General features: G+C 33.0%; 1 protein-coding gene across 2 annotated transcripts in view; it reads left to right on the top strand.

Annotated features, from left to right (window-relative positions):
• The window catches only part of PDE3A (phosphodiesterase 3A), a 279950-nt gene that overhangs the window by 155356 nt on the left and 101516 nt on the right, over positions 1 to 23078 (top strand). For both annotated transcript variants that reach the window (XM_019738322.2, XM_019738312.2), the window contains exon 2: positions 13120 to 13170. In XM_019738322.2, the coding sequence (XP_019593881.2) occupies positions 13120 to 13170 (51 nt within the window). The remainder of the gene's footprint in view (positions 1 to 13119; positions 13171 to 23078) is intronic.

Raw genomic sequence — 23078 nt, 5'->3', positions numbered from 1 at the left:
AAGCCTGTCCTTTTATTTACTCCCTAATGCCAGTACTTAGTACCTACTACTAAGCTTGGCTCAGGGTAGGTGCTTAGTATATATTAGTTGATGTTGGATGGATAGTTGGTTGGATGGATAGATGGAATGTTGATGGATGGATGGATGGATGGATGGATGGATGGATGGATGGATAGATGATTTTTCAGTCATGGAAAGTGTCTCTGAGAAGGTGTTATTTGAAATGAAACCTGAAGGATGAAGATGAGCTAACAGTTCTAGTAAATGGGAAAATTCATTCCAGGAAGGATAAACAGTATCCAAGCCTTGTAGGTTATAGCAGAGAGTTCAAATTTAATTCTGAAACAAATAAGAAGCCATTGAATGGCCGTGCATTGATTATCTCATCTTCTTAAAAATTATGTGAACTTGATAATATTATCTCCATTTTACAAATGAGAACGCTGTACCTAGGAATGATAAAGTAACTAAACCAGATTCATGGATTTCATAAGAGTGAAACTGGAATTTGATTTCAAGAAATTTCACTCTGGAGTCTACTCTTTACTATAATACAATGTTACAATAAGGCTCAATAGATATCATATGTACAGTAATTTGAGTAACAAGACCTGGATTGTTACATCAGAGAGGAACAGAATGGCTGAAAATCAGTTCTCTGCCAACTTAATGGATTCAAATTTTAAACAATTTTTAAAACATCTCTTACATTGACTTTTGAATTGAATATATAGCATAGTCTCTCGGAACCACCTCTGAATGACTTTGTCTTTTGGAGTTAAAATTGTCTTTGAGTAATGCAGTATAAACTGCATTATTCTTAGGGGTCTGGTTTTATTGAACTCTATGAATATATGGAACTTGCAAAACATAAAGTTTCTTTAAGTTTAGAATAATAATAGATTGAAAGAGGAAAAACATTGCAAACTCAAGCTGAACAGTCCAGTTTGGCTATGCTTTTAATGTTATGACTAGACATTGTGTAATTTATTGAATCTGAAGAATGGAATTGGCTGTCTTCTAAGGATATTATCTTGGGAATTTTGTACACACCTTGCAGCCAGAAACAGTATAAGAACACTCATGCCCCCATAACGCCTTTCAAAAAAGAAGAAATGAAGGATAACAGGAAAATCACCCTAATGCTCTTAGAGAAACATTTAATATCCTAAGTCACAGTTGGAAGCAAGGAAAATGAGTTTAATAGAAAAAAAAATTGATTATATACTTCCTCTAAAATGCCCCTCCTCCACTGAAAGAAAAAAATCCAGGGAGTTTTCAATTCAGATACATAATCACATAAGCAAGAATCCCACCGACTGTATATTATTGATTAAAATTAACAAGGTCAGTGGTAAATTGACTAATCAAGCAAACTTTCTTCCACAACCCAGAATGATATTTTAATAGCCGTAAAGTAGATATTTGTCTATTTCTTTGTGTTTCTTTTCTCCAGATTCACTTTTTAAGTTCTTCCTTTTTATGTTTTGCCTTTAACAGAGGTGATGGTACATAGTAGTTGCTTTGAAAAAAAAGAAAAGAAAAAAGTAAGTCCATTAGCTCTAGTACTTGAGGTAAGAACAGAGACAGAGAAGAGCATGGTAAACCTTTTTTGCACCTGCAATTCTACCTACCTCAGTTAATAAAGTACAAACAATTTTAGATCCTACTTTACTCTTCCTTTTTTCTCCCACTTCCCTTTTCTTTGCCACATCATTTTATATTCCAGTTTCTTTTCCTTCATCCCTAGAGACCCACATAATATGTCCCAAAAGGGAATAAATTTCCAAGAAACTTTTTTTTTCCTGCGAAATAACACTAATTGTAGTATAAACAAACCCATGAAATTCCTTTCAATATATCAGATTGGTATTGGAGCCATGAAGGAGAATTGAGGGACAAGTTCAAATTTGGGGGCATGGATATATTTTACCTTAAACTTGGGCTAGGAAAATATCTACAGGCCTTAAATTATTTCCAGAAACATTTAAGAAACTAAGGGCAAAATGCACATGTTTTGTTAAAACTTATTAATTGTAGAAAGTGGAACCAAAGTAATTTTGGCAATACCAAGTTCAGAGGAAAGGCAAAACGCAAGGGACATGTAATGGGGCTGGCACATATTGTTCTCTGCCACTTAGTCAGCCTGTCCTTTTCTCAACAATCCCCCTAAAGTGAAGCTGTTTGGGGAGGAGGAAGTAGCATGGAAAATGTTTGGAAATTTGTCATTTTGCTGGTTTCCTTGGCATTGGTGAAAAACGTGGCTAGGCATTGAAAACAAGACTAAAAATTTTGCAAAAAACAGTTTTAGAAAAATGTAACTTTCACATTGAAAGGTAATTGTACACAAATGAAATCAATATTTTATGTCATAAAACTTAAGATGAGTTCAATTTATCATGTGAATTACTGATATATTTAAAAAAGTCACAGTATTGATTTTTAAGTCCATTTCTAAAAAAGATGATTTTAAGTAGAGAATTTCCCTCCGATTTAGTTTTGTTACTACATGTAACAGCTTAAAAACTATGTAGTGATATATCTATATTTGTATAGGTCCACAAATGTATTAATACGCTATTTGGGGATCAAGGTAATTTTCTCATTTTTAACATACATTATTAAATTTAATGCTGCAGTTTAAGAAATTATATATTGTTTACACTACATGCAATATATGAGAATGTTTGATTAATAAAAAGAAAAAGAAAACTTAGAGCTATCCAAATTCAAGACCTCATGAATATTTTTGAGTTAAAGCTTTTGCCACAACTGAGGCTATGTCTAGATTTCATTATTATCCCTGGAATTTCCAAATTTTTCTTCTCAGGAAAGATCAATTTTATAGATGAGTCTCATGAAGCCTCATGAGTTTTACTGAGTTTTAATAATTTTCTGGGGAAAACAGCCTTAAATGAGTTTTTTCATGAGGCATTATATAAAAGGAACCTGAATATATAGGTAAACAAAAATATTAGCATGATCCAGTCTAAAAACAAGTGAAAAGCTAGAAATAATAAATGATGCCCCCTTTTTATATGATTTCTACTCAATTACCCAAATTGGCAGAAATGATATGAGGTGAACAAACTGTAAAATACAGATTTATACTTACATTCAGTGGTGCTCAGAGATTTGAGTTTCACCTAAAGTTGATAAAGTTAATAAATTAAAGGTACAATAATACCTTGTTTAGTTTTTTACAAGAAAACTGCATTTTGTTTTGCTGCTCAAAACTTAACTTTTTTTACTGAGGTAACATTGGTTAATAACATTATATAAATTTTCAGTGTATGTTATAATTTGATACCTATATTCTCTATTTTAAGCTCATCACCAATAGTCTAGTTTCCTTCTGTTTCCAAATAAATGATCCCCTTTGTCCAATTTGTCCTCCCCTACCCCTCTTCCCCTCTGGTAACTACCATTCTATTGTCTTTATCTATGAGTTTGTTTTTATTTTGTTTTGTTAGTTTGTTACTTTTTTGTTTTATATTCCACATATGAGTGAAATCATATGGTTTTTGTCTCTTTCCATCTGACTTATTTCACTGAGCATAATAATGCCCTCAAGATCCATCCATGTTGTCACAAATGGAAATATTTCATCTTTTTTTAAGGTTGAGTAAGTAGTTCATATATATATATATATATATATATATATATATTCAAAATATCATATCTTTATCCATTTTTTTTCTGTTATTTTAGAAACATTTGTATGGATTTGGGTTTTGGTTTTCGTTTTTTGGTGTGTTTTTTTGCTTGTTTCTTCAGACCTAACTATCACTTGCATTGGAATTGGAAATTTGGTTGTGTTTCCGATAAATGATACATTTGATTGTACAAGCTTTTCTATTAGGTTGGTGCAAAAGTAATTGTGGTTTGAAAGGTAAAAACAATTGCAAAAACCGCAATTACTTTTGCACCAAGCTAATATATTGTACAGAGTCTCACAAAGCTTTTTCCCCAGCTGATTTTTTCAAACATTTGTCATTTGTGACTCTCAGTCTTTTGCTATTCTGTATGCCTCAGGAAGATTAAGCCATCCCAGTTCTCATTTCTTCATGCCTTTCTTCACCAAGGGGACCTAGTAATGTTAAAATTGGGATTTTTCCAGTTGTTATGCAGAAAACAAACCTGAATCTGATTCAGTAGACTTATTGTGTTTCCCCGAAAATAAAACCGGGTCTTATATTAATTTTTGCTCCATTAGGGCTTATTTTCAGGGAAACATGGTAGTAGACTTCATGATCATATGCATGTGTTACATCTTACTCTAAATAGTGATGCATGAAGTTTTGTTTTACTTATAAATTTGATGATATTTGTAAATTGTATATTGGCATGGTCAAAGAATGGGATTCTTCCATTTTAGTTTAATAGAAAGTAACCATATATATCATCTGAATTATACTTCTCTTAAATAATTAGAATTCAATAATACCTAAATTAATATTATGTAATATTAATAGTGGTAAAAATAATAGCAAACAGTTAATAATCCCTTACTATGTACTAGGTAGAATGCTAAGTCATCTATACATAATGACTCATTTAACACTCCCAAATCCCACATGAGTTAGATACTATTATTCTCTAAATCCTAGAGATATGTAAACTGAAGCAGAGCGATATTAAGTAAATTATCCAAGATCACATATCTAATAAGACTGAGTATCATGTCAGAGATAGGATTTAAACCAGTTAGTCTGGCCTCTAGAACCCATATGCTTAACCACTATGCTACATTTTAGTAATGGTTCAGAAGGTTCTTCAAAATCCTGTGGTGACTCTGGGTTGGCAGTACCAACATTTGTTCTGTTTACATAAAGCACAGAGGTAGATGTATAGTGGATACCCAGTAAATAGTTGTTGAAAGAATATTTGAATGAATAGTGAGTGCGTGAATGAGGAATGAATAATGTATACTAATGAGATGTGCTAATAGAGAATATAGTCTAACTAAACATCAAACATACAATATTCTATACGTTTGAGGTAATTTCATAGTCAAAATTTCAAAATATTATATTTACATAATATTTTCAGAAAAATTAATTTTTCTCCTTCAAAGTTTTTGTTTGTTTGTTTGTTTTAAGGAGGTGGAGACTAGACAGTGGAAAACGAATTTTTAAGAAATAAATCTATCACGTTAACTACCATGAGTACCATGAAGACAAATCAAATCTCACGTCTTTTTCTTTTTTCTTACAAATGTACTTCAGTGCCCAGGACCTGCTACTTGGATTGGACTCAATAATTATTTATTTTTAAAAGTAGTCAGTATTAAAAGTATATGATTTGTAGCTAGCAGACCTAAATTTTAATCGATGTTTAACAGCTGATTAGTTATGTTACAATTTCACCTCTTTTAATTCATTTCCATCTCCATAATATAGGGACCATATGCCTTTATTTTTCTGATATTGATGAAAGAAAATAATGTATAACTAAAGCATTTAGAAAACTGTCAAACAATGTTTCTCAAAATGTGTTCCATGGAAACTATTAATTTCTTTTTAAACAAAAGCATTTTCTGATCAAATACTTTGGGAAATATTTAGTTGAATTGAGCTCCTTTGCTTTATGACTTCCCCAAACTTTAACAATGGGACTATCTAAAGCGTAATTATATTCAGAATTTTACAAGGTTATTTTACTTTATTGCCATTTATTTGTAAAGTATCTCACAGCATGTTTAAGCACAAGACTAATGAGATTGCATTATTATTACTAATACCAAAATTGGAAATTAGCAATAAAAGTACAAAAATTCTATGTAATCAAGATAGTCAAGATATATTAAGTAAAAATCATGGAAGCTTTGTAGCGTCAGTGGCCACATATAGGTTTAGGGTGATGATTGTCATTCTGATAACAGGGACAGAAATAGAACTATGGAAACATTCTAAACTAGAATGTGGGAACATCATTATCATCATTATCAGAAATAGATACAGAACTTGCAATAGAGAGGCTGGGATTTTCATCTCCAGAGTATTTGGATTTTTCTCTATTTGAAGTCTTCTCATTCCCCAGTATTTATGAAATTTATACTGGCTGCTGGGTTGGAACTCTAAGAGTCGGGATCAGAGATTTATTCTCTGCCAAGTGGGATGGAATTCAGGTAGTTATCACCGACTGTGAAAGGAAAGAGTGTCCTTTAATTTCAGTCTTTCAGTGATTTACTATTTCCAGGCTCTCAGTGCTTTCTAAGGAGGGGGAGGGTCAATTTTAAAGAATCTTCTTTTTTTTCTTTTTTCTTTTCTCTGCTTATTTGTCTGAAGGTTCAAGATGGGGAGAATGGGAGACAGCTAAATTTTTCTGGGAATGATAAAAAGATATTTACGAGTAGATCCCGGGAAAGATCCTTAAGGCAGGAAAGGGTGGGACCAGTAAACTGAAAAGGACTCCTTCCCTTCCCCACCCCAAAAATAAAGGGCAAGAGGTGGTGATGGCTGCCAAAGGCAAACAAACAAACAAACAAATGAAAACCTTTGTAACACCCTCTGAGATCTCTGATGGATGTTTTTGTGGCTTTCTGCAGTATTGTGTGTAATGTCACCATGTCCTATTTCCCAGTGAAATTTTCAATCATATCACTTGATAATGCCTTGTAAAGTAGGTTGATTTGGGCTGTGAGGTGATGTGATAAAGTGGTTGTGGTGAAGGTAGGCTGCGGGTAAGAACCGAGGCTGCTGACCATATCTGGGTTCCCCAAAGGAAGCTGATATAGTCTCCCTGTTTGTACGCTTAATTATTCAAGTCAGTCTTTTTCAGAACCATTTGTACTAGGCCTTTCTAGTCCCCAATCACCAGTGTGGAACCCTGGAGGGTTGGGTGACAATGTGTGGGAGCCTTAGGGATTTCTTAACACCTTTGGCCTAAGGCCCAGGCCAAATGCAGACTTCCAATGTCTCTCTTCTGCAGAGAGCAATATAGTCTTTACCTTGCTCCATGGATAATAAGAGGTAAAAAACCACCCAGGATTAAAAGCAGTTCCCCTAAAAGTACTGGACAGGAGCTGAGCTGGCCTAAACTTTCTGTCACAAATCTTCCCAGGCCAGGGCCTGCCATCAGTAGTCTCTGTGGTCAGGGAAGCGAGCAGTCCAGGCCCATCTTCCCACCTGGAATTCCAGAGAGAGAAAACATAGGTAGTAAAGACATTAAAAAACAAAAAATATGTCAATGGAAGAATCCAAAGGGAACATTCCAAAAGCAAAAAAGAGCTTTAATTTGCTTATTAATTTGAAAGTTGCATGCCTAGCATACTAAGTGTATTTAAGAGGCAGTCCCTGCTCTTATACATTTTATGACTCTTGAAAAACAAAACATGGGTACAGGGAAATTATGTACCATGATTAATATAAAGGTCCCTTTGTGGAGGTGGTACATGGCTCCACACATTCTTGTTGTATTGAATGAAGTTGCGGAAGACTGAGGAAGGGAGAATCCCTGGTCCATTAATATTTCTCTAGAGAATGTACTTTGTAATTTCTCATTAATGAAAGTAATGATTAACTTTTGGATAATTTCATATCAGTGGAAGGGAATAAATACAAAGAATATACCTATGATTGAAAAGACTCAACTGTTGTAAAAATTTTAGCTTAAGGTAACTCAAATGTACCATTCCTGCTCCCACCTCAGGGTCTTTTGCATCTTCTGTTTCCTCAGCCTGGCATGCCCATTCTCCCTGGTACCTGTGTGCCTGGTGCTCTCACTTTATACAGTTCTCTGATAAAATGTCACTTTTTCAGAAAGATCTTCTGTGGCATACTTATATAAATTAGTTCTGTTCCCCGCCCTTTCTCGCCATTATTCACTGATTCGCCATCCTTTTCCCTACTCCAAGCTTCCTTGTAGCCTTATCATCACCTGGCACATTGTAGGTTTGTTTGCTTATGTTTAGTCTCCTTTCACTAGAAATGTAAGAGCCAGAATAGAGATGAATCTTGGTTTCTTCCTTGAACATAGTAGGCATACAGTAAATGTTTATTCGATGAATATGGATTGAAATAAAAAGAGAGGATTGTGTGGTAACTTTTACATGCTTATATGCATATTTGTACATTTTCAAAATATGTTTCAGTAATTTTCAACGAGTGAAATAGGTGAATGGTTTTGTTGAGAGTCACATGAGGACAATAGTGGTGACAGTTACTCTCTGTCACTACCTTTATTCATTATCTAAAACTTCTTCTTTAAGTACATTCAAAGAATTGATTTTTTTTCAATCTTATGTCTAGTCATGGTTCCCCTGCAGATTTCATTCCTTCCATAATAACTATGGCAAATTTTTTCTCCCTAGACATCCCTAAAAAAGGCATTCATTTTTATATAAACAAACAAAAACAATAGGAGAAAATAGCACAAGGAAAAATATATAAACAAGGAAGGAAAATATTTCACCTACAGAAATATACTTTCAACTATCTTCATTTCTCAGGCTATTATTAAAAATATCTCTGCTTGGACAGAACCGTTTTATTTCCATGCTGACTTCTCCTTTGCTTCTCCTGTGAACTTTTTAAATTTTGTGTTTGGCAGCAGTTTTGTTTTCCTTGGAACTCAGTGCTGTGTAAGATACTGTTAGCTGAAGGCTGTGATGTAGAAATTTATTATTAAAAATAAAAGTGAGAGAGAGGAGAATTTATTCCATAAGGATAAAAATCTTAGTGTCAAGGAAGTTAAGATTTTCAAAATGCTTTGTATAACAGATTGTGTTTCTTTCAAGGAAGTATACTTTGTTTCCTAGGAATAAATTTAAGGGTCTTCATTTTGCCTATCCTGATTACTGGAAGCTGAAAAAGGAGGAAGGATACTGTTTTGTTTGTTTGTTTGTTTGTTTGTTTTTCCCCGAATTCCTTCATCAGCTGGAAAGATTTTGTTTGCCATCTGTAGGGATAACCTTGGTGACCTGTATATTCCCAAACCTTCTGGTAAGATGCTTATAAAATGTCCTTGCTAGGTGGAATCCTCATAGTTAAATAGCCAAGAGAGTATCTTTTATAGATGGTGAGAGACACTTTTTTCTTCCTGAATTAAGCAGCCATGGACCTTTTATCAACCAGAATATATTTCAATTTCCTATTCTTATTTTTTTTCTAGTGTCAGTCTCAATCCTCCCTCTGCGTTTTACGTTTCAAGCACCTTTATATAACTAATCTTAAAATCATAAGCGTTTCTCCTCCAAAAACAGTATGGTATCATGTTAATAAACTTTGTCTCTTTGCCCAGCGTTGCCTAGATATCACGCTGCTATTCATTTATCCTGAAAGCTTGGTCCAGATGAATTCAATTGCAAAAAGAAAAAAAAAATAATTCCACAATTTCAACTTCTGTTGCTCATTGTCCATGACCCATTTCTGTCTTTTATCTAATCCCATGATAATGTCAAATGACTGCTTTGGTCATCTGCAATTTAATACTAATCCTAACCGGTTTGATTCAAATGATGTTTTGCCTCTCTCATTAATATAATATCAACATCAGTTTGCACTCCATTCTGAAATTCATTGTGAAAGCGCTCCTCTTTACTATTTATTATAACTAAGCAACTATTTTAATTTGTCTCAATCATTAGTCAAAAGAGTAGGATAGGGACGTGTCTATGTACTTCCTAAAACATTTAGCCCTATAGTTCTGCTTTAATGGGAATATGTACCAGTGACCAAATGCTTCATTTTAATTTAAATAATGATGTAATATTAAACAAGCCAGACAGTTTGTCACCCTATGGATTTTTAAAAAAGGAATACTGAAAACATCCTACTTATTTTACTCTTTGGTCCATTATCTGAGGGCAGTGATCTTATGATAGCAAAATAAATGTGGTATGCAAATAGGATAAAAATTCATATGCTATCATGCTCTAATATGATGTTTGTTCTCACTCCCCCACTCTCCACCCAGAGCCCCATATGTGCCTGGTATGCTGTCATCATGAGAGATATAGAGACCTGATACCCTATCCAGTCTTCACCACCACCTCTTTCTCTGCATTTAAAAACAAATTACATAAAATACTATTAAAAAACCACATACATTAACACTGAAATAATTAATGCTGATTTGGGACTCAGATTATTTTAATTCAAGATAGATTTTTAATGTTAAAGCCCTTGTATGATTTTTCTCAAGTGCAAAGGGAAACATATCTTGATTTCCATTGAATAGAGAACATTCCAGTATCTCATTTATCATTTCAGAATTCATTTCTTTTTCGATTTCTATAATTAGCATGCAGATTTCTATAATTTTTCATTACTTTGAAAAACTAGTTGTAGTATACATTTTAAATATTACCACATACTTGGTCAACTCAGACCATTATAATATAATATTGATATGAATATATAATACTATAATAGAATATAATTCCTTTACCCTAAATCTCTCTCATACATCTATTGAATAATTCTGGGAAATAACTGTCTCCAATTCATAAAGTTTGCCAGTTTTGCTGTTTTATGCTTCAAAAGAAAATGTCCGATTTAGAGAGTGAATTCTTAGATGTTTACTTTGTAAGTTTTGGTTTGTAAATTAACAAATTTATCTTCTGTAGTAAGTGATGACCCAAACGAATCTACATTTTGAATGTTTTTGTTCTTGGACTAAAACCATCATCTTTAAGATAGTTAAGAGCAGACTGCAGTGAATTCCATGCTTTTCTTATATTAGTTCTGATCCTGGCTAAATGCTACCTTCTTGGTTTACTGCATATCTTCATCACATATTCTGTCTTAAAACAGTATATTGTGGATTGCAATTCATGTTTGTGAGATTTATTTACCTCTTTTTATTGTGATACGCATACATAGTAGAATTTACCAAGCTATCCTATTCATTTAATCTCACTCTCAGAGAGAATGATAGTCATAACAGACTTTCAGAAAGTATTCTCTTCGGAAGATTTAGATAAAACAGTGAGGGAGAAGAAATGGTAAGCCTTCCTCTTAAAAATATTTTTTTCTCTAACAGCCTAGTACTCAAGTTTATCATATCTTTAAAGTTGCCAAGACAAGCATCTTACCTTCTTATTATTGATGAAAGGTATTCCCAAGGCCTCAATAAGGCAGATGATTGAAATGCGTCAAAAATTATTTTTGATAGTCTTAGTGAACAACTAATTAAATGTTCTTAATGTATATTTTTCCAAATCAGACTATTTCATTAGTTGACTAGTGTCTGTTAACCTTATCTTAATCAACTTCAAATTAGTATTAATGAATATTTGCTATCAGATGTAATGCCAATAAATCCAGAAATTAATATAAATTAAAGTGTGAAAGAAGTATCAACTATATAAGCATTCAATTTTGAATGATGATTATCTGGGCTAATTTACCTCAAATTGTATGCTAGCCAAACTATAATTAAATTATTGCTTTAATTTCCAAAGCTTACAACTGACTATGTCTTATTAAAAATGAGTAATTTAAAATTACTTTGTTGTATTTTCTATTTGTTATACCATGAGTGTTTCTCATGTCATTTTAAAAAATGCTCTGAAAGCCAATTTTTAATTGCTATATACTATATTCTTTTCTATACTGTAATTTATTGGATAGTTACCCTTTTGTTGGATAGTACAGTGATAACATATTGTAATTACTGGAGTTTTACATTTTTACTTATTGGTACAAAGGGTATGTATGAATTTTAAAATGTAGGTATTAAAATCACTATTTCATTTGTATATGTGAAATATATATGTAGTGTGTGTTTATAAGTGTGTGTATATAAATATTTGCTATATGCTAACAATATATATGCTCACTTATGAAACTCTCACCAATATTCAACATTAATTTGCTGATTTATTAGGAAACAATAATTTCTTATTATTTATACTGATTTTTTTTCACTTTCAGTAAAAGTAATTTTTGCCCATAAATCTACTAACTATTGATATTTATTCTTTAAATTGTCTTTATCCTTCCCCTAGTTATTTACTAGAATTGTGTTTCTTTCAAATTGGTAGAGATCTTAATATGCTGAAGATATTATCCATTTACTGAAGATATTTTGCCAATGTGACATTTGTGTTGACATTTGAAGATTTTATGTTGAGACAATGATTGCTATTTTTTTTTAAGGTGTATAGTCTGTCTTGTTAGTGTGCCAGATTAGTGGTAGGAGTTCTTCAAGGTGGTAGGAGTTGGTATTCATGAGTAGTGAGTGTACTAGACAGCTGAATAAAGTTTTATTCCTCTCACTCAATACCTTGTATTTCCTTAATATTCTTCTAGTTAAATGTTAATTTCTATAAATAAGTATCATGCTTTGTAAGCAAAGTAGCTCAGGGCTCTTACAACAATGAGAATAACTTAGTGTTTTGTAGTCTCTGTTTTATGAAAATCTACATTATGACTTTGGGGCTTATTTCACATTAAATAATTTTATTCCTTAGAACACTTTGTTTTTGATATTATCAAAACAGAATTAAAAATTACTGAAATATTTTGGCCTTCTGGTTTTTATCATTCATAACAGTAGATTAAGCTACACGAGTGGATTTCTTCGGCATATTTTCCTAATAAACTAGAAGTTCAGTAATATGCAAATAAAGCTTAACATGGTTTAATATCTGTCTACTGTGTTTCCCCGAAAATAAGAGCTACCTAGACAGTCAGCTCTAATGTGTCTTTTGGAGCAAAAAGTAATATAAGACCCGGTCTTATTTTACTTATTTTACTATAAGACCAGGTCTTATACAATATAATATAATATAATGTAACATAATATAATACAATACTTATATTAATTTTTGCTCCAAAAGATGTATTAGAGCTGATTGTCCAGCTAGGTCTTATTTTCGGGGAAACAGGGTAGGTTGTTCTTGACAAAGAACTGTAAAGCTGTATATTAGCAGACTTTTTTTGTCACACAGTGATATTAAAATATCTTAAAAACTACTAACAGTTGAAATACTAGCTATTAATTTAGAAGTTTATTACATCATATATATTCATTTATTCATGATGGATTAATGCATTACTATTAAAACGTACATTTCAAAGTCCTAATTATTCTTTAAAAGAAAGTGTAAAAATATTTACCATGTAAAATAAGTATCATTTAACTTACTGTAATTATTGTATTGTCTTACAGCTCATGGGGCATTCAGAATGGGATCACAAACGAGGGCCCAGAGGATCACAGGTAAGTTTCTTGCCCTTTCCATTTTTTCATTTTGTTTCTAAACACTTTGAGCCACGAGATTTCTAAAACTTAAGAAATAATAAGTAGAGAGACGAAGAGGCAAAATAATCATGCCATTTGTTTTTACTTAAGTTAGCTATAATTAAAGTCTGGTTTCAAATCCCAAAGGCTGAGGCCAATGTATTCCTTCTAAGAGATTTCTGGTATCCCAGATTGGCTGTGTTTATATGAATGTAGATTTTATATTCATCTTGTCTCTTCAGAATACATTTTGATCAGCAACTCTCTTGATTTTACTCATTTCCTTTGATAATTTTTCTATGTATTTTCTTCTTTTCTCTATCTTCCTGTTTTTGGTTAAATATTTTGAAATATAATCAGAGTAAACCCTGAACTAATTACAGATTTTGTCTCTAAATTAACTGTCTTCGTCTTAGGGAAATAGAAAGATGAAAGGATCTATTATTTTGAAAAGAAACAAATTCTAAACCTTTCTATATTACCAGACTGTTTTCATTGTCTTACTTTATGTCTTAGGCAAGGAGAAAAGCTTCCATGACGCATTTATGCTTTTTAATGACCTAATTAGACAATGTGGATTTGTTTTGCTTCCATAATTACTTTGCCTAACACAATAAAGGCTGAGTTCTACCCTAAGAAAATGATCTCTCGTCCTAGGATATTTTGTGAATAAATATAAAAATTATTTATCTCATAACAATCTGTTTACCTGATTAAAAACATGCCAAATTAAAATTAAGTAGGCGGAACATTTTTACGTCTGCTGCTCACATTTTGTATTTGCACTAAAAAATATGGTTAGAAGAGAGTTAAAAATACAGTATTGTATATGAAACTTCATTGTGAAATGTGAGATTCTCCCAAGTGTTTTTTACAAAATTGATGTGGGCCTGTGCTGTCATTAAGTTTGCATGGATAACTATTTAATTTAGGTCCCTGGGTAAAACGAAAAACAAAAAAAACTAAGTCTGTTAATTATTTTTACTTTATATTTTAATAGCTATGCTTTTATTTTTGCCCATTATCAATTTGATTACTAAATAATATAAACCAGTCCAATTAAATTAAAATTATCCAAAATAATTTATGCCTTGTTTTCCCTCTCACTTCCCCTTCTCCGTTTTCTCTGACAGTATTCCCTCTGTACACATCTATAGTATTTTAAACCAGAATTTGCTGAACGATCAATAATGAAATGATGAAATTAATATATGGTAAATACTTTGTGATTCTAAACCAATTAAAAGTAAAGATGAGCACAGGTAAGAAATTCCATGGTTTCTGATTATTGTCACCAAATGCATTTTGATATTCAAAACATGCCAAGTAACTTTCTGAGGACATATCCCTTCAAGTAATGTAGTTATATATTAAAAAAATTATTGTTTCAAATATGTAATATTTACTCCACATATGACCTATTTGAGTATAATTTATCATCAGGTTTGGATTGGTCACTCTATCAATATAAATTGAAAAAATTTGTTATAAATAAGTACATAGTTTATATTAACTTTAAACATAAAAATCCCAGAATGAAAATTTTAAAAATTCAACATATTGCACATACCTAGAAAACTTCAGAATTCTACACACACACACACACACACACACACACACACACACACAAATATGTTCATAAATAACATTTGAATATATTTGAAAGGTTAAGGTGGTTCTGAAAAGCAGAAACATTAGAACATTCTTGCATGAAATACTATTATCAGCATTGAGGTCTATCATAGACCTCTCAACTAGCTAAATAAGTGTTCCAAATGTAATATACCTTTATCTCACTTTGATTCAAGTCATATAAAAATTATCAAGGGAAAAAAGCAAAATACACACCAAAAAATAAAAATGACAACTACAACAAAAAAGGTTTTTGGGGAAATTTCAGATAAAGAAATTAAACATTAAGTAATAACCTCGTATCTAATTCTAATCCCTATTAGAAAAAAAAAAAAGACACTCTATGTATGTTTTAGATCATTAATTTATCCCTTCTTATCTTACTGTTATTTCCTTGGACAATATGTCTAAAACCTTTCAACCACTCAAAAGGAATTTCAGACAGACTGCATTTGAACACAGATCTCTTAATATTTTACCAATACTCCAAAGCCTTCCTCAAATTCCATCTCAGTTGAGTTTCACTGAAGAGAGGTTTCAAGTGCTTACTATGTGACAGCACTGCGGTTGGTCTAACTTTAAAGGAAACGTGAATGACAAGATTACTGCTTTCCAAGAGCTCACATGTTTTAGTTGGAGATAGAGCAATTCTTGACTATATAATTGGCATATAAGGCAGACTGTTCGGTATAATGTTAAATATACAAACAAACTGTGATAGGTGGGACAGGGTATTTATTTATCCCTAGAAGAACTGGGAAGTACTTAGATTTGATGGTATCTGAGGTGAGCTATCAAGGATGGGTACAGTTTCAGAAGTGCAAAAAGGGAAAGGTGGATGAAAAAGCTTGAGTAAAACGTCTAAACTGGCAGTAGTGGGACACACTTGGATGTATGTAAATTTTCTTTATAACTGCTTTATAAACACTTACTAGCTAGGGACTGTTGCAGGAACTTCTGTGAAGGAATAATTCAAAGAATGTTGATTTGATATGAAGAGGAAGAAAGGGGTATCAAGAGTTTGAAACAGTACTTGAAGGATTAGTGCTGTGAACACAGACCAGTTTACAGAAAAGATGATGTGTTTAGTGTAGCAGTATTAAGTGAGAAGTGAAGATGACAATGCCAGAAGGGAATTTCAGAGAAATACTTGATGTCCTGTTCTTATGCTCTGCAGCCACATTAGAGCAGAAGATGCCAATTCAGGAATACTAATCATACACATATGTTAATTGAACTACATCAGTAGATAGATCCTGGAATAATAACATTAAAAGAGGAAAACAGCAGAAAGGCTGTTTCTTGGAGAAGACTTAGTGTGAGAGCTGGGAGGAGCCTGGGGAGAGAGTTAAAGCATGAACATCGTCTCACTAGACACCAGTTGAAGGAGAAATGAGGCAGAATCAAAACTAGTGTACCATCAAGTTACACCGAGAAGAGGGCAGAGACCACACACAAAGGTTCAAGAAAAGAAAACAAACATGGGAAATGCCTTTGGATTTAGTGATTAGCAGGACATTAGTGAACTATGAGAATGCAGTTTTGATCAAGAAGTGGTGGGAAGCAGAATATAAAAATTAAGTGAATAGTGTAAGATAGTAGAAAGGTTTCTTGGGGGAGTTTTGTTTTAAAAGAAAGGTAGGATTAAGAAATAGGTGGCAGCAGAAGTGAGCGTAATTTATTTTTATGCTAAGGTGAGATGCATGTCTTCATAATTATTAATGGCAGAGAAAAAGTATCAGTGTAGAGAAGAAAACCCTGAAAATTCTCAGTAGTGACCTGTTTAGGGACTGGGAAAATAGTGTGGTTTGGGGAAGGGAATGCACTTTCTTCCAAAGTGGCACCTATTCATGTGTCTTTCTCATAATCTACCAGCCCCCACCCCAAAGCCCACCACTCACTCTAGTTCAGAAAAACTGACCATGTTCTCAAATGAACTGCTGATAGATCCACCAAAAAGCACAAACGAAGCAGCTTTGGAAAGAAAGTGGAGATATCAGTACAAGACAGAAGAAATAGGCACGGATATTACAAAGTGAAAGGAATACTGTGAGCCTAATGACTTCAATTTTCTTGGCAGATTGCTGATGTGAGGGGGTGGACTGCAAGTCAAATTTTAACCTATTTTACTTTGATTTAAAAAACACCAGTGTATCTCAGGCAGTTTTTGAGCCTTTGAGGAGTCAAAAAATGAACCAAACAGCTTTGGCCTTCAAGAAGCATATAATTTTATTTAAAGTCAGCCTTAGTTCAGAGGATAAAGAAAAACAATTAGCTAGTATTGAGGGCATTAATCACTATCAGGATGGAACAAGCTTCTCCTCGCTTCCCCCGTACATGCTTACTAAATAAGAGATTTTTCTCAAATTTGACTTAGTCTTTCAAAATTGCATCATACGTGCATTATCACAGAAGATAAGAAGGTGTACCTATCATATCAAATGTTTATCATTTAGAAAAATGTACATCTTGCTTCACTTAATTCCAACATTTAATTGAATATGCCTCTTTGGACTCAGCAAGATTTTAATGTAAGTTGATTTATTTACTTTATTCTTGATACTTTTATGACATAATTTGTCAGTTCACTCACAGCTTTCTGGCTGATTTTTCTTTCTCCTTTTTTTATTTTTTTTTTAAGTATGTTCTCTGAAATAATAGATCATCCAAATTAGGGAAGATGCTAAAAGATAAATAAACTTCCAACAGCATGCAGAACTCCTTTATCTGGCAGCATTCCCTATAATACCAAATGAAGTCAGGGGATGAAATTCTCAGAAGGCAATTGTGTGTATGTGTGTCTGTGTGTGTTGTTTTTTCTTTTAAATTCTTGAAGAAAAGTTTTCCAATGGGAAGTTGAGGAAGGCAATAGAAAATTGCTCTCCTATGAAAAGCTTCAAAGTGGTTGTGGCGGTGGTGGTGGTGGGATTCCAAGAAGTCAATAATTTACTTATCTCTTTGTTGAGGTACTTTGTGGGAAAAGATTATTTCAATTTTGTGACTTTGTAAACTTCCTAACATTTCAATATACTAGGAACCAGAGGACCTTATTTATCAACTAGCAGGTTCTTTAGTCATTTAGTGTATGTATGTGTATATATAAATATATATGTATATATTTTTAGTTTCAAGTGTACAAAACAATGTAATAGACACTTAACCCCTCACAAAATGATAACCTCCCTCCCCATATCTATTGCCCCTCTGGCATCGTATATATCTATTACAATTCCAATGACTTTATTCCCTATGCTGCACTCCATATCCCATGACTATATATATATATATACATATATATAAAATTATAGTTGCCATACAGTATTATTCAGCTTCAGCTTCAGGTGTACAGTGCAGTGGTCAAGCATCTACACCGTCCATGAAGTGGTCTCCCTAACAAGACATGTGCCCGTCTGACCCCCTACCTCACTAATCATTAGAGAAATGCGAATAGAAACCACAATGAGATACCACTTCACTCCAGTCAGAATGGCTATCATCAATAAATCATTTAGTATATTTTAGATAATTTACTGACTACTATACTAGCCAGGCCTTACCAGCTAAAACTAAAACTTCTTATTGAAGAAACAGTTGTTTTTGTGTAATCTCTCTAGTCTTCACATGATTGAAGTATTCCTTTAGACAATGAAATTCTAGTTTGTATGTTTCTAAATAATTGAAGTATTTTATGTACAATACCGGAAGATAGTCCAGTATTCTGATGGGAAAAAAGCTGTAGGTGCGCTAGGCTGTCGGTATGCTTAAAAACGATCTGTTTCTGATTTAGTAGCATGGCTTTAATTGTCTGCCACATACTGGAGTCTTCAAATTATAAAACTTCTAGAATAAGAAGCATCAACCTAGGTTAGCTTTTGCAGCACTGTTTCAAATCTCAAGGATGAATTTCAATGGGAAGTTGTTATACTTCAGTATCTTGTCTACCTGGGTATTCAAGAGAATGGGTCTGTTGATAATAGCTTCTGAAGTTGATGAATTTAAGGATTTGCCTTCTAGTAGTCTAATTTGGTGACAAATCAATTCTTTCTGGGTTAAATAATTTGTTTCTAATAAGAGGATGTGAAGAGTAATTTAAATGGCTTCCAGACTTACCTGGAATAATGCCACATAAATTTATTAAAATTAACTCCATTTAATACATTTTAGAAAAACAACCATCCAGATTCTCAAGAATTTATTCCAAGGGATTAATGTGAGCAAATTGGGAGTCCATTATCACATGTCCCAAATGCCCAGTGTGTTAACAAAGGATAAGTCATGCCCTAGATGAAGCTGGCTGCTGGTGCTACTTTTTCAGAAAACAGTGCTTTTACTTGCAGTTTCTTCTCCTACTTCATACTCCTTTTTCATACTCATATGTTAACCTAACATCTGTTACCACTGACTTAGAAATTATTAAAATAATAATTTCATTTTTTGGCAACTCTCCAAGGAAAGTTTTTTTGTGTGTATTTTTGTTGTTGTTGTGTTATGAGATTTGTTTGAATTTTGTTTATATGGACAGAGACCACACACCAAATATTTGTCTGGGCTCTACACATCTTAGCAGTGGCCTTGTCATTTCATACAACAGTGGCATGAAAGGACGTGCTTGTTTAAAACTTATTGAATGACCCTTTTATCTTGGGGACTGTGGACACCATTCACATGACACTTGCACTGCCTTATGTTTGTTTGTTTTTTAAATCAGAAATTTCTGGTATGTTGCAAGAAACAAAACAAAGATGGGTATACTCATCTTGTCCATTAAATCCTCCTCTAGGTGTTTTAAATTTTACCAGTTAGGCAGATCTACCGTATTTGACAATTGGTTTTACCCTACACCTCTCATTCTGTGAAATTGCATTTATCAAGTTACATTTTAGTGTTATGTCTTTAATTTGCATTGACAAAAGTTATATGACACAGTCTTTGAAAATTTGTCCTAGTAGGGGTATTTTTAAAAATGTCCACAGCCTCCACTGTGTTAAAAAGATGCAGAGACGTTTGTCTTTGTTCTCTGAGAGGGGAAAATGGTGTTTCTCTTTAACAACTGAACCCAGTGGTTTATTACTCCTGGAGCATCTCTGGTCTCTCCCCAGTAGATGCCAGTAGCAAACTCCCCATTCTCCAGTTGTGATAGAATAATGTCTCCAGACATTGCCAAGTGTCCCCTTGGAGGCAAAATTGCTTCTGGTTGAGAACCACTGAGATTACAGCATGATCTCTTTGCCATTCACATGGAAGATAATACATAAATATTTACTGATTAATTTTGACAGTTTTGCAGGAAAATAGGAAAATGCTTCTTCAAGCAGTTATGCTTTTAAGCTTTCGGGTTCCACTTTACGTCTACCAAACAGTACTTTTAAAGAGCATATTCATTTTTTTGTGAGGTAGTTTACTCACAGTAGAATCATGTCCTAGAAAACTAGGAGGAAAATAATGTCCTCTTTCCACACTTTAAGCATTCAAGTGATTCAGAAGAGCAGCCTGAGAGAGAATGTGGCTCTACCCAGGCAGTTGTTTCACAGAACGTGTGTTTCTGGTGAACTGATGGATGACCTCGAATAAGTCACTCTTTATGAAAGACACTGGTCTCTCTAAAAGGGCATCAATGTGTAGGAGTCAAACAAATCCACAGAAATAAAAGGGAAAGTTGCCGTTGGCATTTATGCTCACCCTGCCCTCTGTTTATAGATTAGGAAGCATGTTGTTTAGTATTCACTGAAGGACCCTCTTATCTTGGGGTTTGTGGGCATCATTCACATGTCACATGCACAGCCTTATGCTTGCATTTGACAAATCAGAAGCTTCTAGTGAGTTATATGAAGCAAAACAAAGTAATGAAATAAGCAGCTATAGATGACAGGTGTTTGTATGCAGGAGCTATAAATAGATTAAGCAACAGTCAAATTTCCTAAATGCAAAGAAATATACATTGAAAGAAATAAAAACAGTAATAATACCTAACACTTTAGCCACAGATTGTTTCTGCCCACTTTTGCATTTTCAGCTTTTGTTATATATATGTAATTTTGTTTTATATATATATATATATATATATATATATATATATATATATATGTATATATATGTGTGTGTATATATATACATATATATATATTTGATAGTTTGGTGTAAACATTAAGCACAATAATTAATTAATGCAAGTATTTTGCATTTAAATTGTTTTTCATTTAAGTTCTTATAAACTAAATATAGACATTCTGGAAACTAATCTTGCAGCTCTAAAGTTTTGCCTTCCTCTTGCTAGAATAACAGAAGAAAGATATGCCAACTTGAGAGCTGTTAATTTTATCTTTGAATTTTAATATCTGACAAAAGGATATAATTTTTATTGCATGCTGGGTGATTTTATGCTATCTGTGACATAGAGTAAGATCTTATTCTTTATTAATTATAAAAACATACTCTAAAAGGAAAGTTTAGGGGGTGGATTTTAAAATTTTTATTCTACTTAGAGATAAAACTGATGAAAAATGATTGTGCTGAATATCATTGGATTTTCATAGGAGACAAAAATTTAAGGCTAGGATATATTTAGCAGAACAAACCATCAAATAGAGTGGTAGATGAAGGTGCAATGAGGTGAAGAGGGTCCTAGGGCAGTTAGGAGGCCAGTTAGCTACAAGGGGTGAATTAAGGCAATGGAAATAGGAAATGGTTGTTCTTTTAAGGTGAGTGTGGACATCTGCTTTGGTGTACTAAAATACAGGTATTTGGTATCTTCTTTGTACAATTCATAGAAATTTGAAGATAGTGAATGTTTTTATTTAACTTCTTAGTAATACATAACCAGGTTATATGTAAAAATGTGCATTTTTAACATGTAACAATTTTTTTTAATTTAAAGTTTATTGGTGTGACAATTGTTAGTAAAATTACATAGATTTCAGGTATACAATTCTTAATTCATCATCTATATATAACATTGTGTGTTCACCATCCATAGTCGGTTCTCTTTCACCATATATTTGACCCCCTTTATCCTCATCTACCACCCCCTTCCCCTCTTACCCTCTGGTAACCACTAAAGTATTGTCTGTATCTGTGAGGTTTTTTCTTCATTTGTTTGTCTTGTTCTTTTGTTGTTTTCAGTTTTATATAGCACATATTAGTAAAATCATTTGGTTCTTGACTTTTACTGTCTGGCTTATTTTGCTTAGCATAATAATTTCAAGATCCATCCATGTTGTTGCAAATGGTACTATTTCATCTTTTCTTATGGCAGAATGGTGTTCTATTGTGTGTACATATACCATATCTTCTTTATCCAATCATCTATCGAAGGAGACTTTGGTTGTTTCCATGTCTTGGCCACCATACATGTAACAATCTTATTTATGGTATAGGAAGTTTTCTTTACTTGCTTTCTAGGGGCACACTAAGAGGTTACTTAATAGCATTCCCCACATGGTTTTATATTGTCATTAAAGCTGCTGATTTTTTACAAACTTTTACATTAAAGAATGAAGATTGCTTGACAGTTCCATTCTCAGCATTAAGTGATTGTCCCATTTTTGTATAGAATGTCGCCATTGTGTAAAAATTAGTAAATCTAAGGAATGGTGCTAATAATTATAAAGCAAAATTCTGGAACAACGTTAGAGATATTGGTGAACTGAAATTATCTCAAAAGTCACAAAGATGAAGCTTCTTCTCAGGTTGGAATTTCCAGATCATAGAGGCTTTTTCTGTTTCTGTTTTGTTTTTGTTTTTGTGGTGAAGCCTTTATGCAATGACCAATTCCTGGAAAATTCTTTGTTACAAGTTAGAGTCTTCTCATTGGAAATCTGCAGGTTATCAAACTTGAATCAAAATACATCACTTGCTGAATTGAGTCCCTATGGTTAAGTACTTCTGGGAGATGGTTTACACTTGGATCTCTACTACTATTTCCATTTTAGAATTGTGTAACTATGTTCTTTTCAAATCATTTTAACCCCAAGTCTACAGAATGTTGTTTGCACATCAGTGATACACATGTAAAAATCAGTTAAAGAAAAAAGATTTGGGAGAAAAAGAAAAATCTCAGAAGGATATTGTGGGGGAGACAAACAGATGGCGTAGACATTTCAAAAGTAAACCAATTTGATCAGTCAGGAAGATGAAGAAATGCAAACAGATGTAAAAGCTCTAGTTTTCAAAGGATTATCAGTAGAGGAGTGAAAAAAGAAGAGACCCAAGGGAAAAAAGATTAATAAATAGAGAAAGATCATTTTATGAGGCAAGAT

This window comes from Rhinolophus sinicus, linkage group LG02 (assembly GCF_036562045.2).
Source record: "Rhinolophus sinicus isolate RSC01 linkage group LG02, ASM3656204v1, whole genome shotgun sequence".
Taxonomy (NCBI): Eukaryota; Metazoa; Chordata; class Mammalia; order Chiroptera; family Rhinolophidae; genus Rhinolophus; species Rhinolophus sinicus.
The sequence above is the reverse complement of the archived record's forward strand: the minus strand, read 5'-3'. Positions and strand labels throughout refer to the sequence as shown.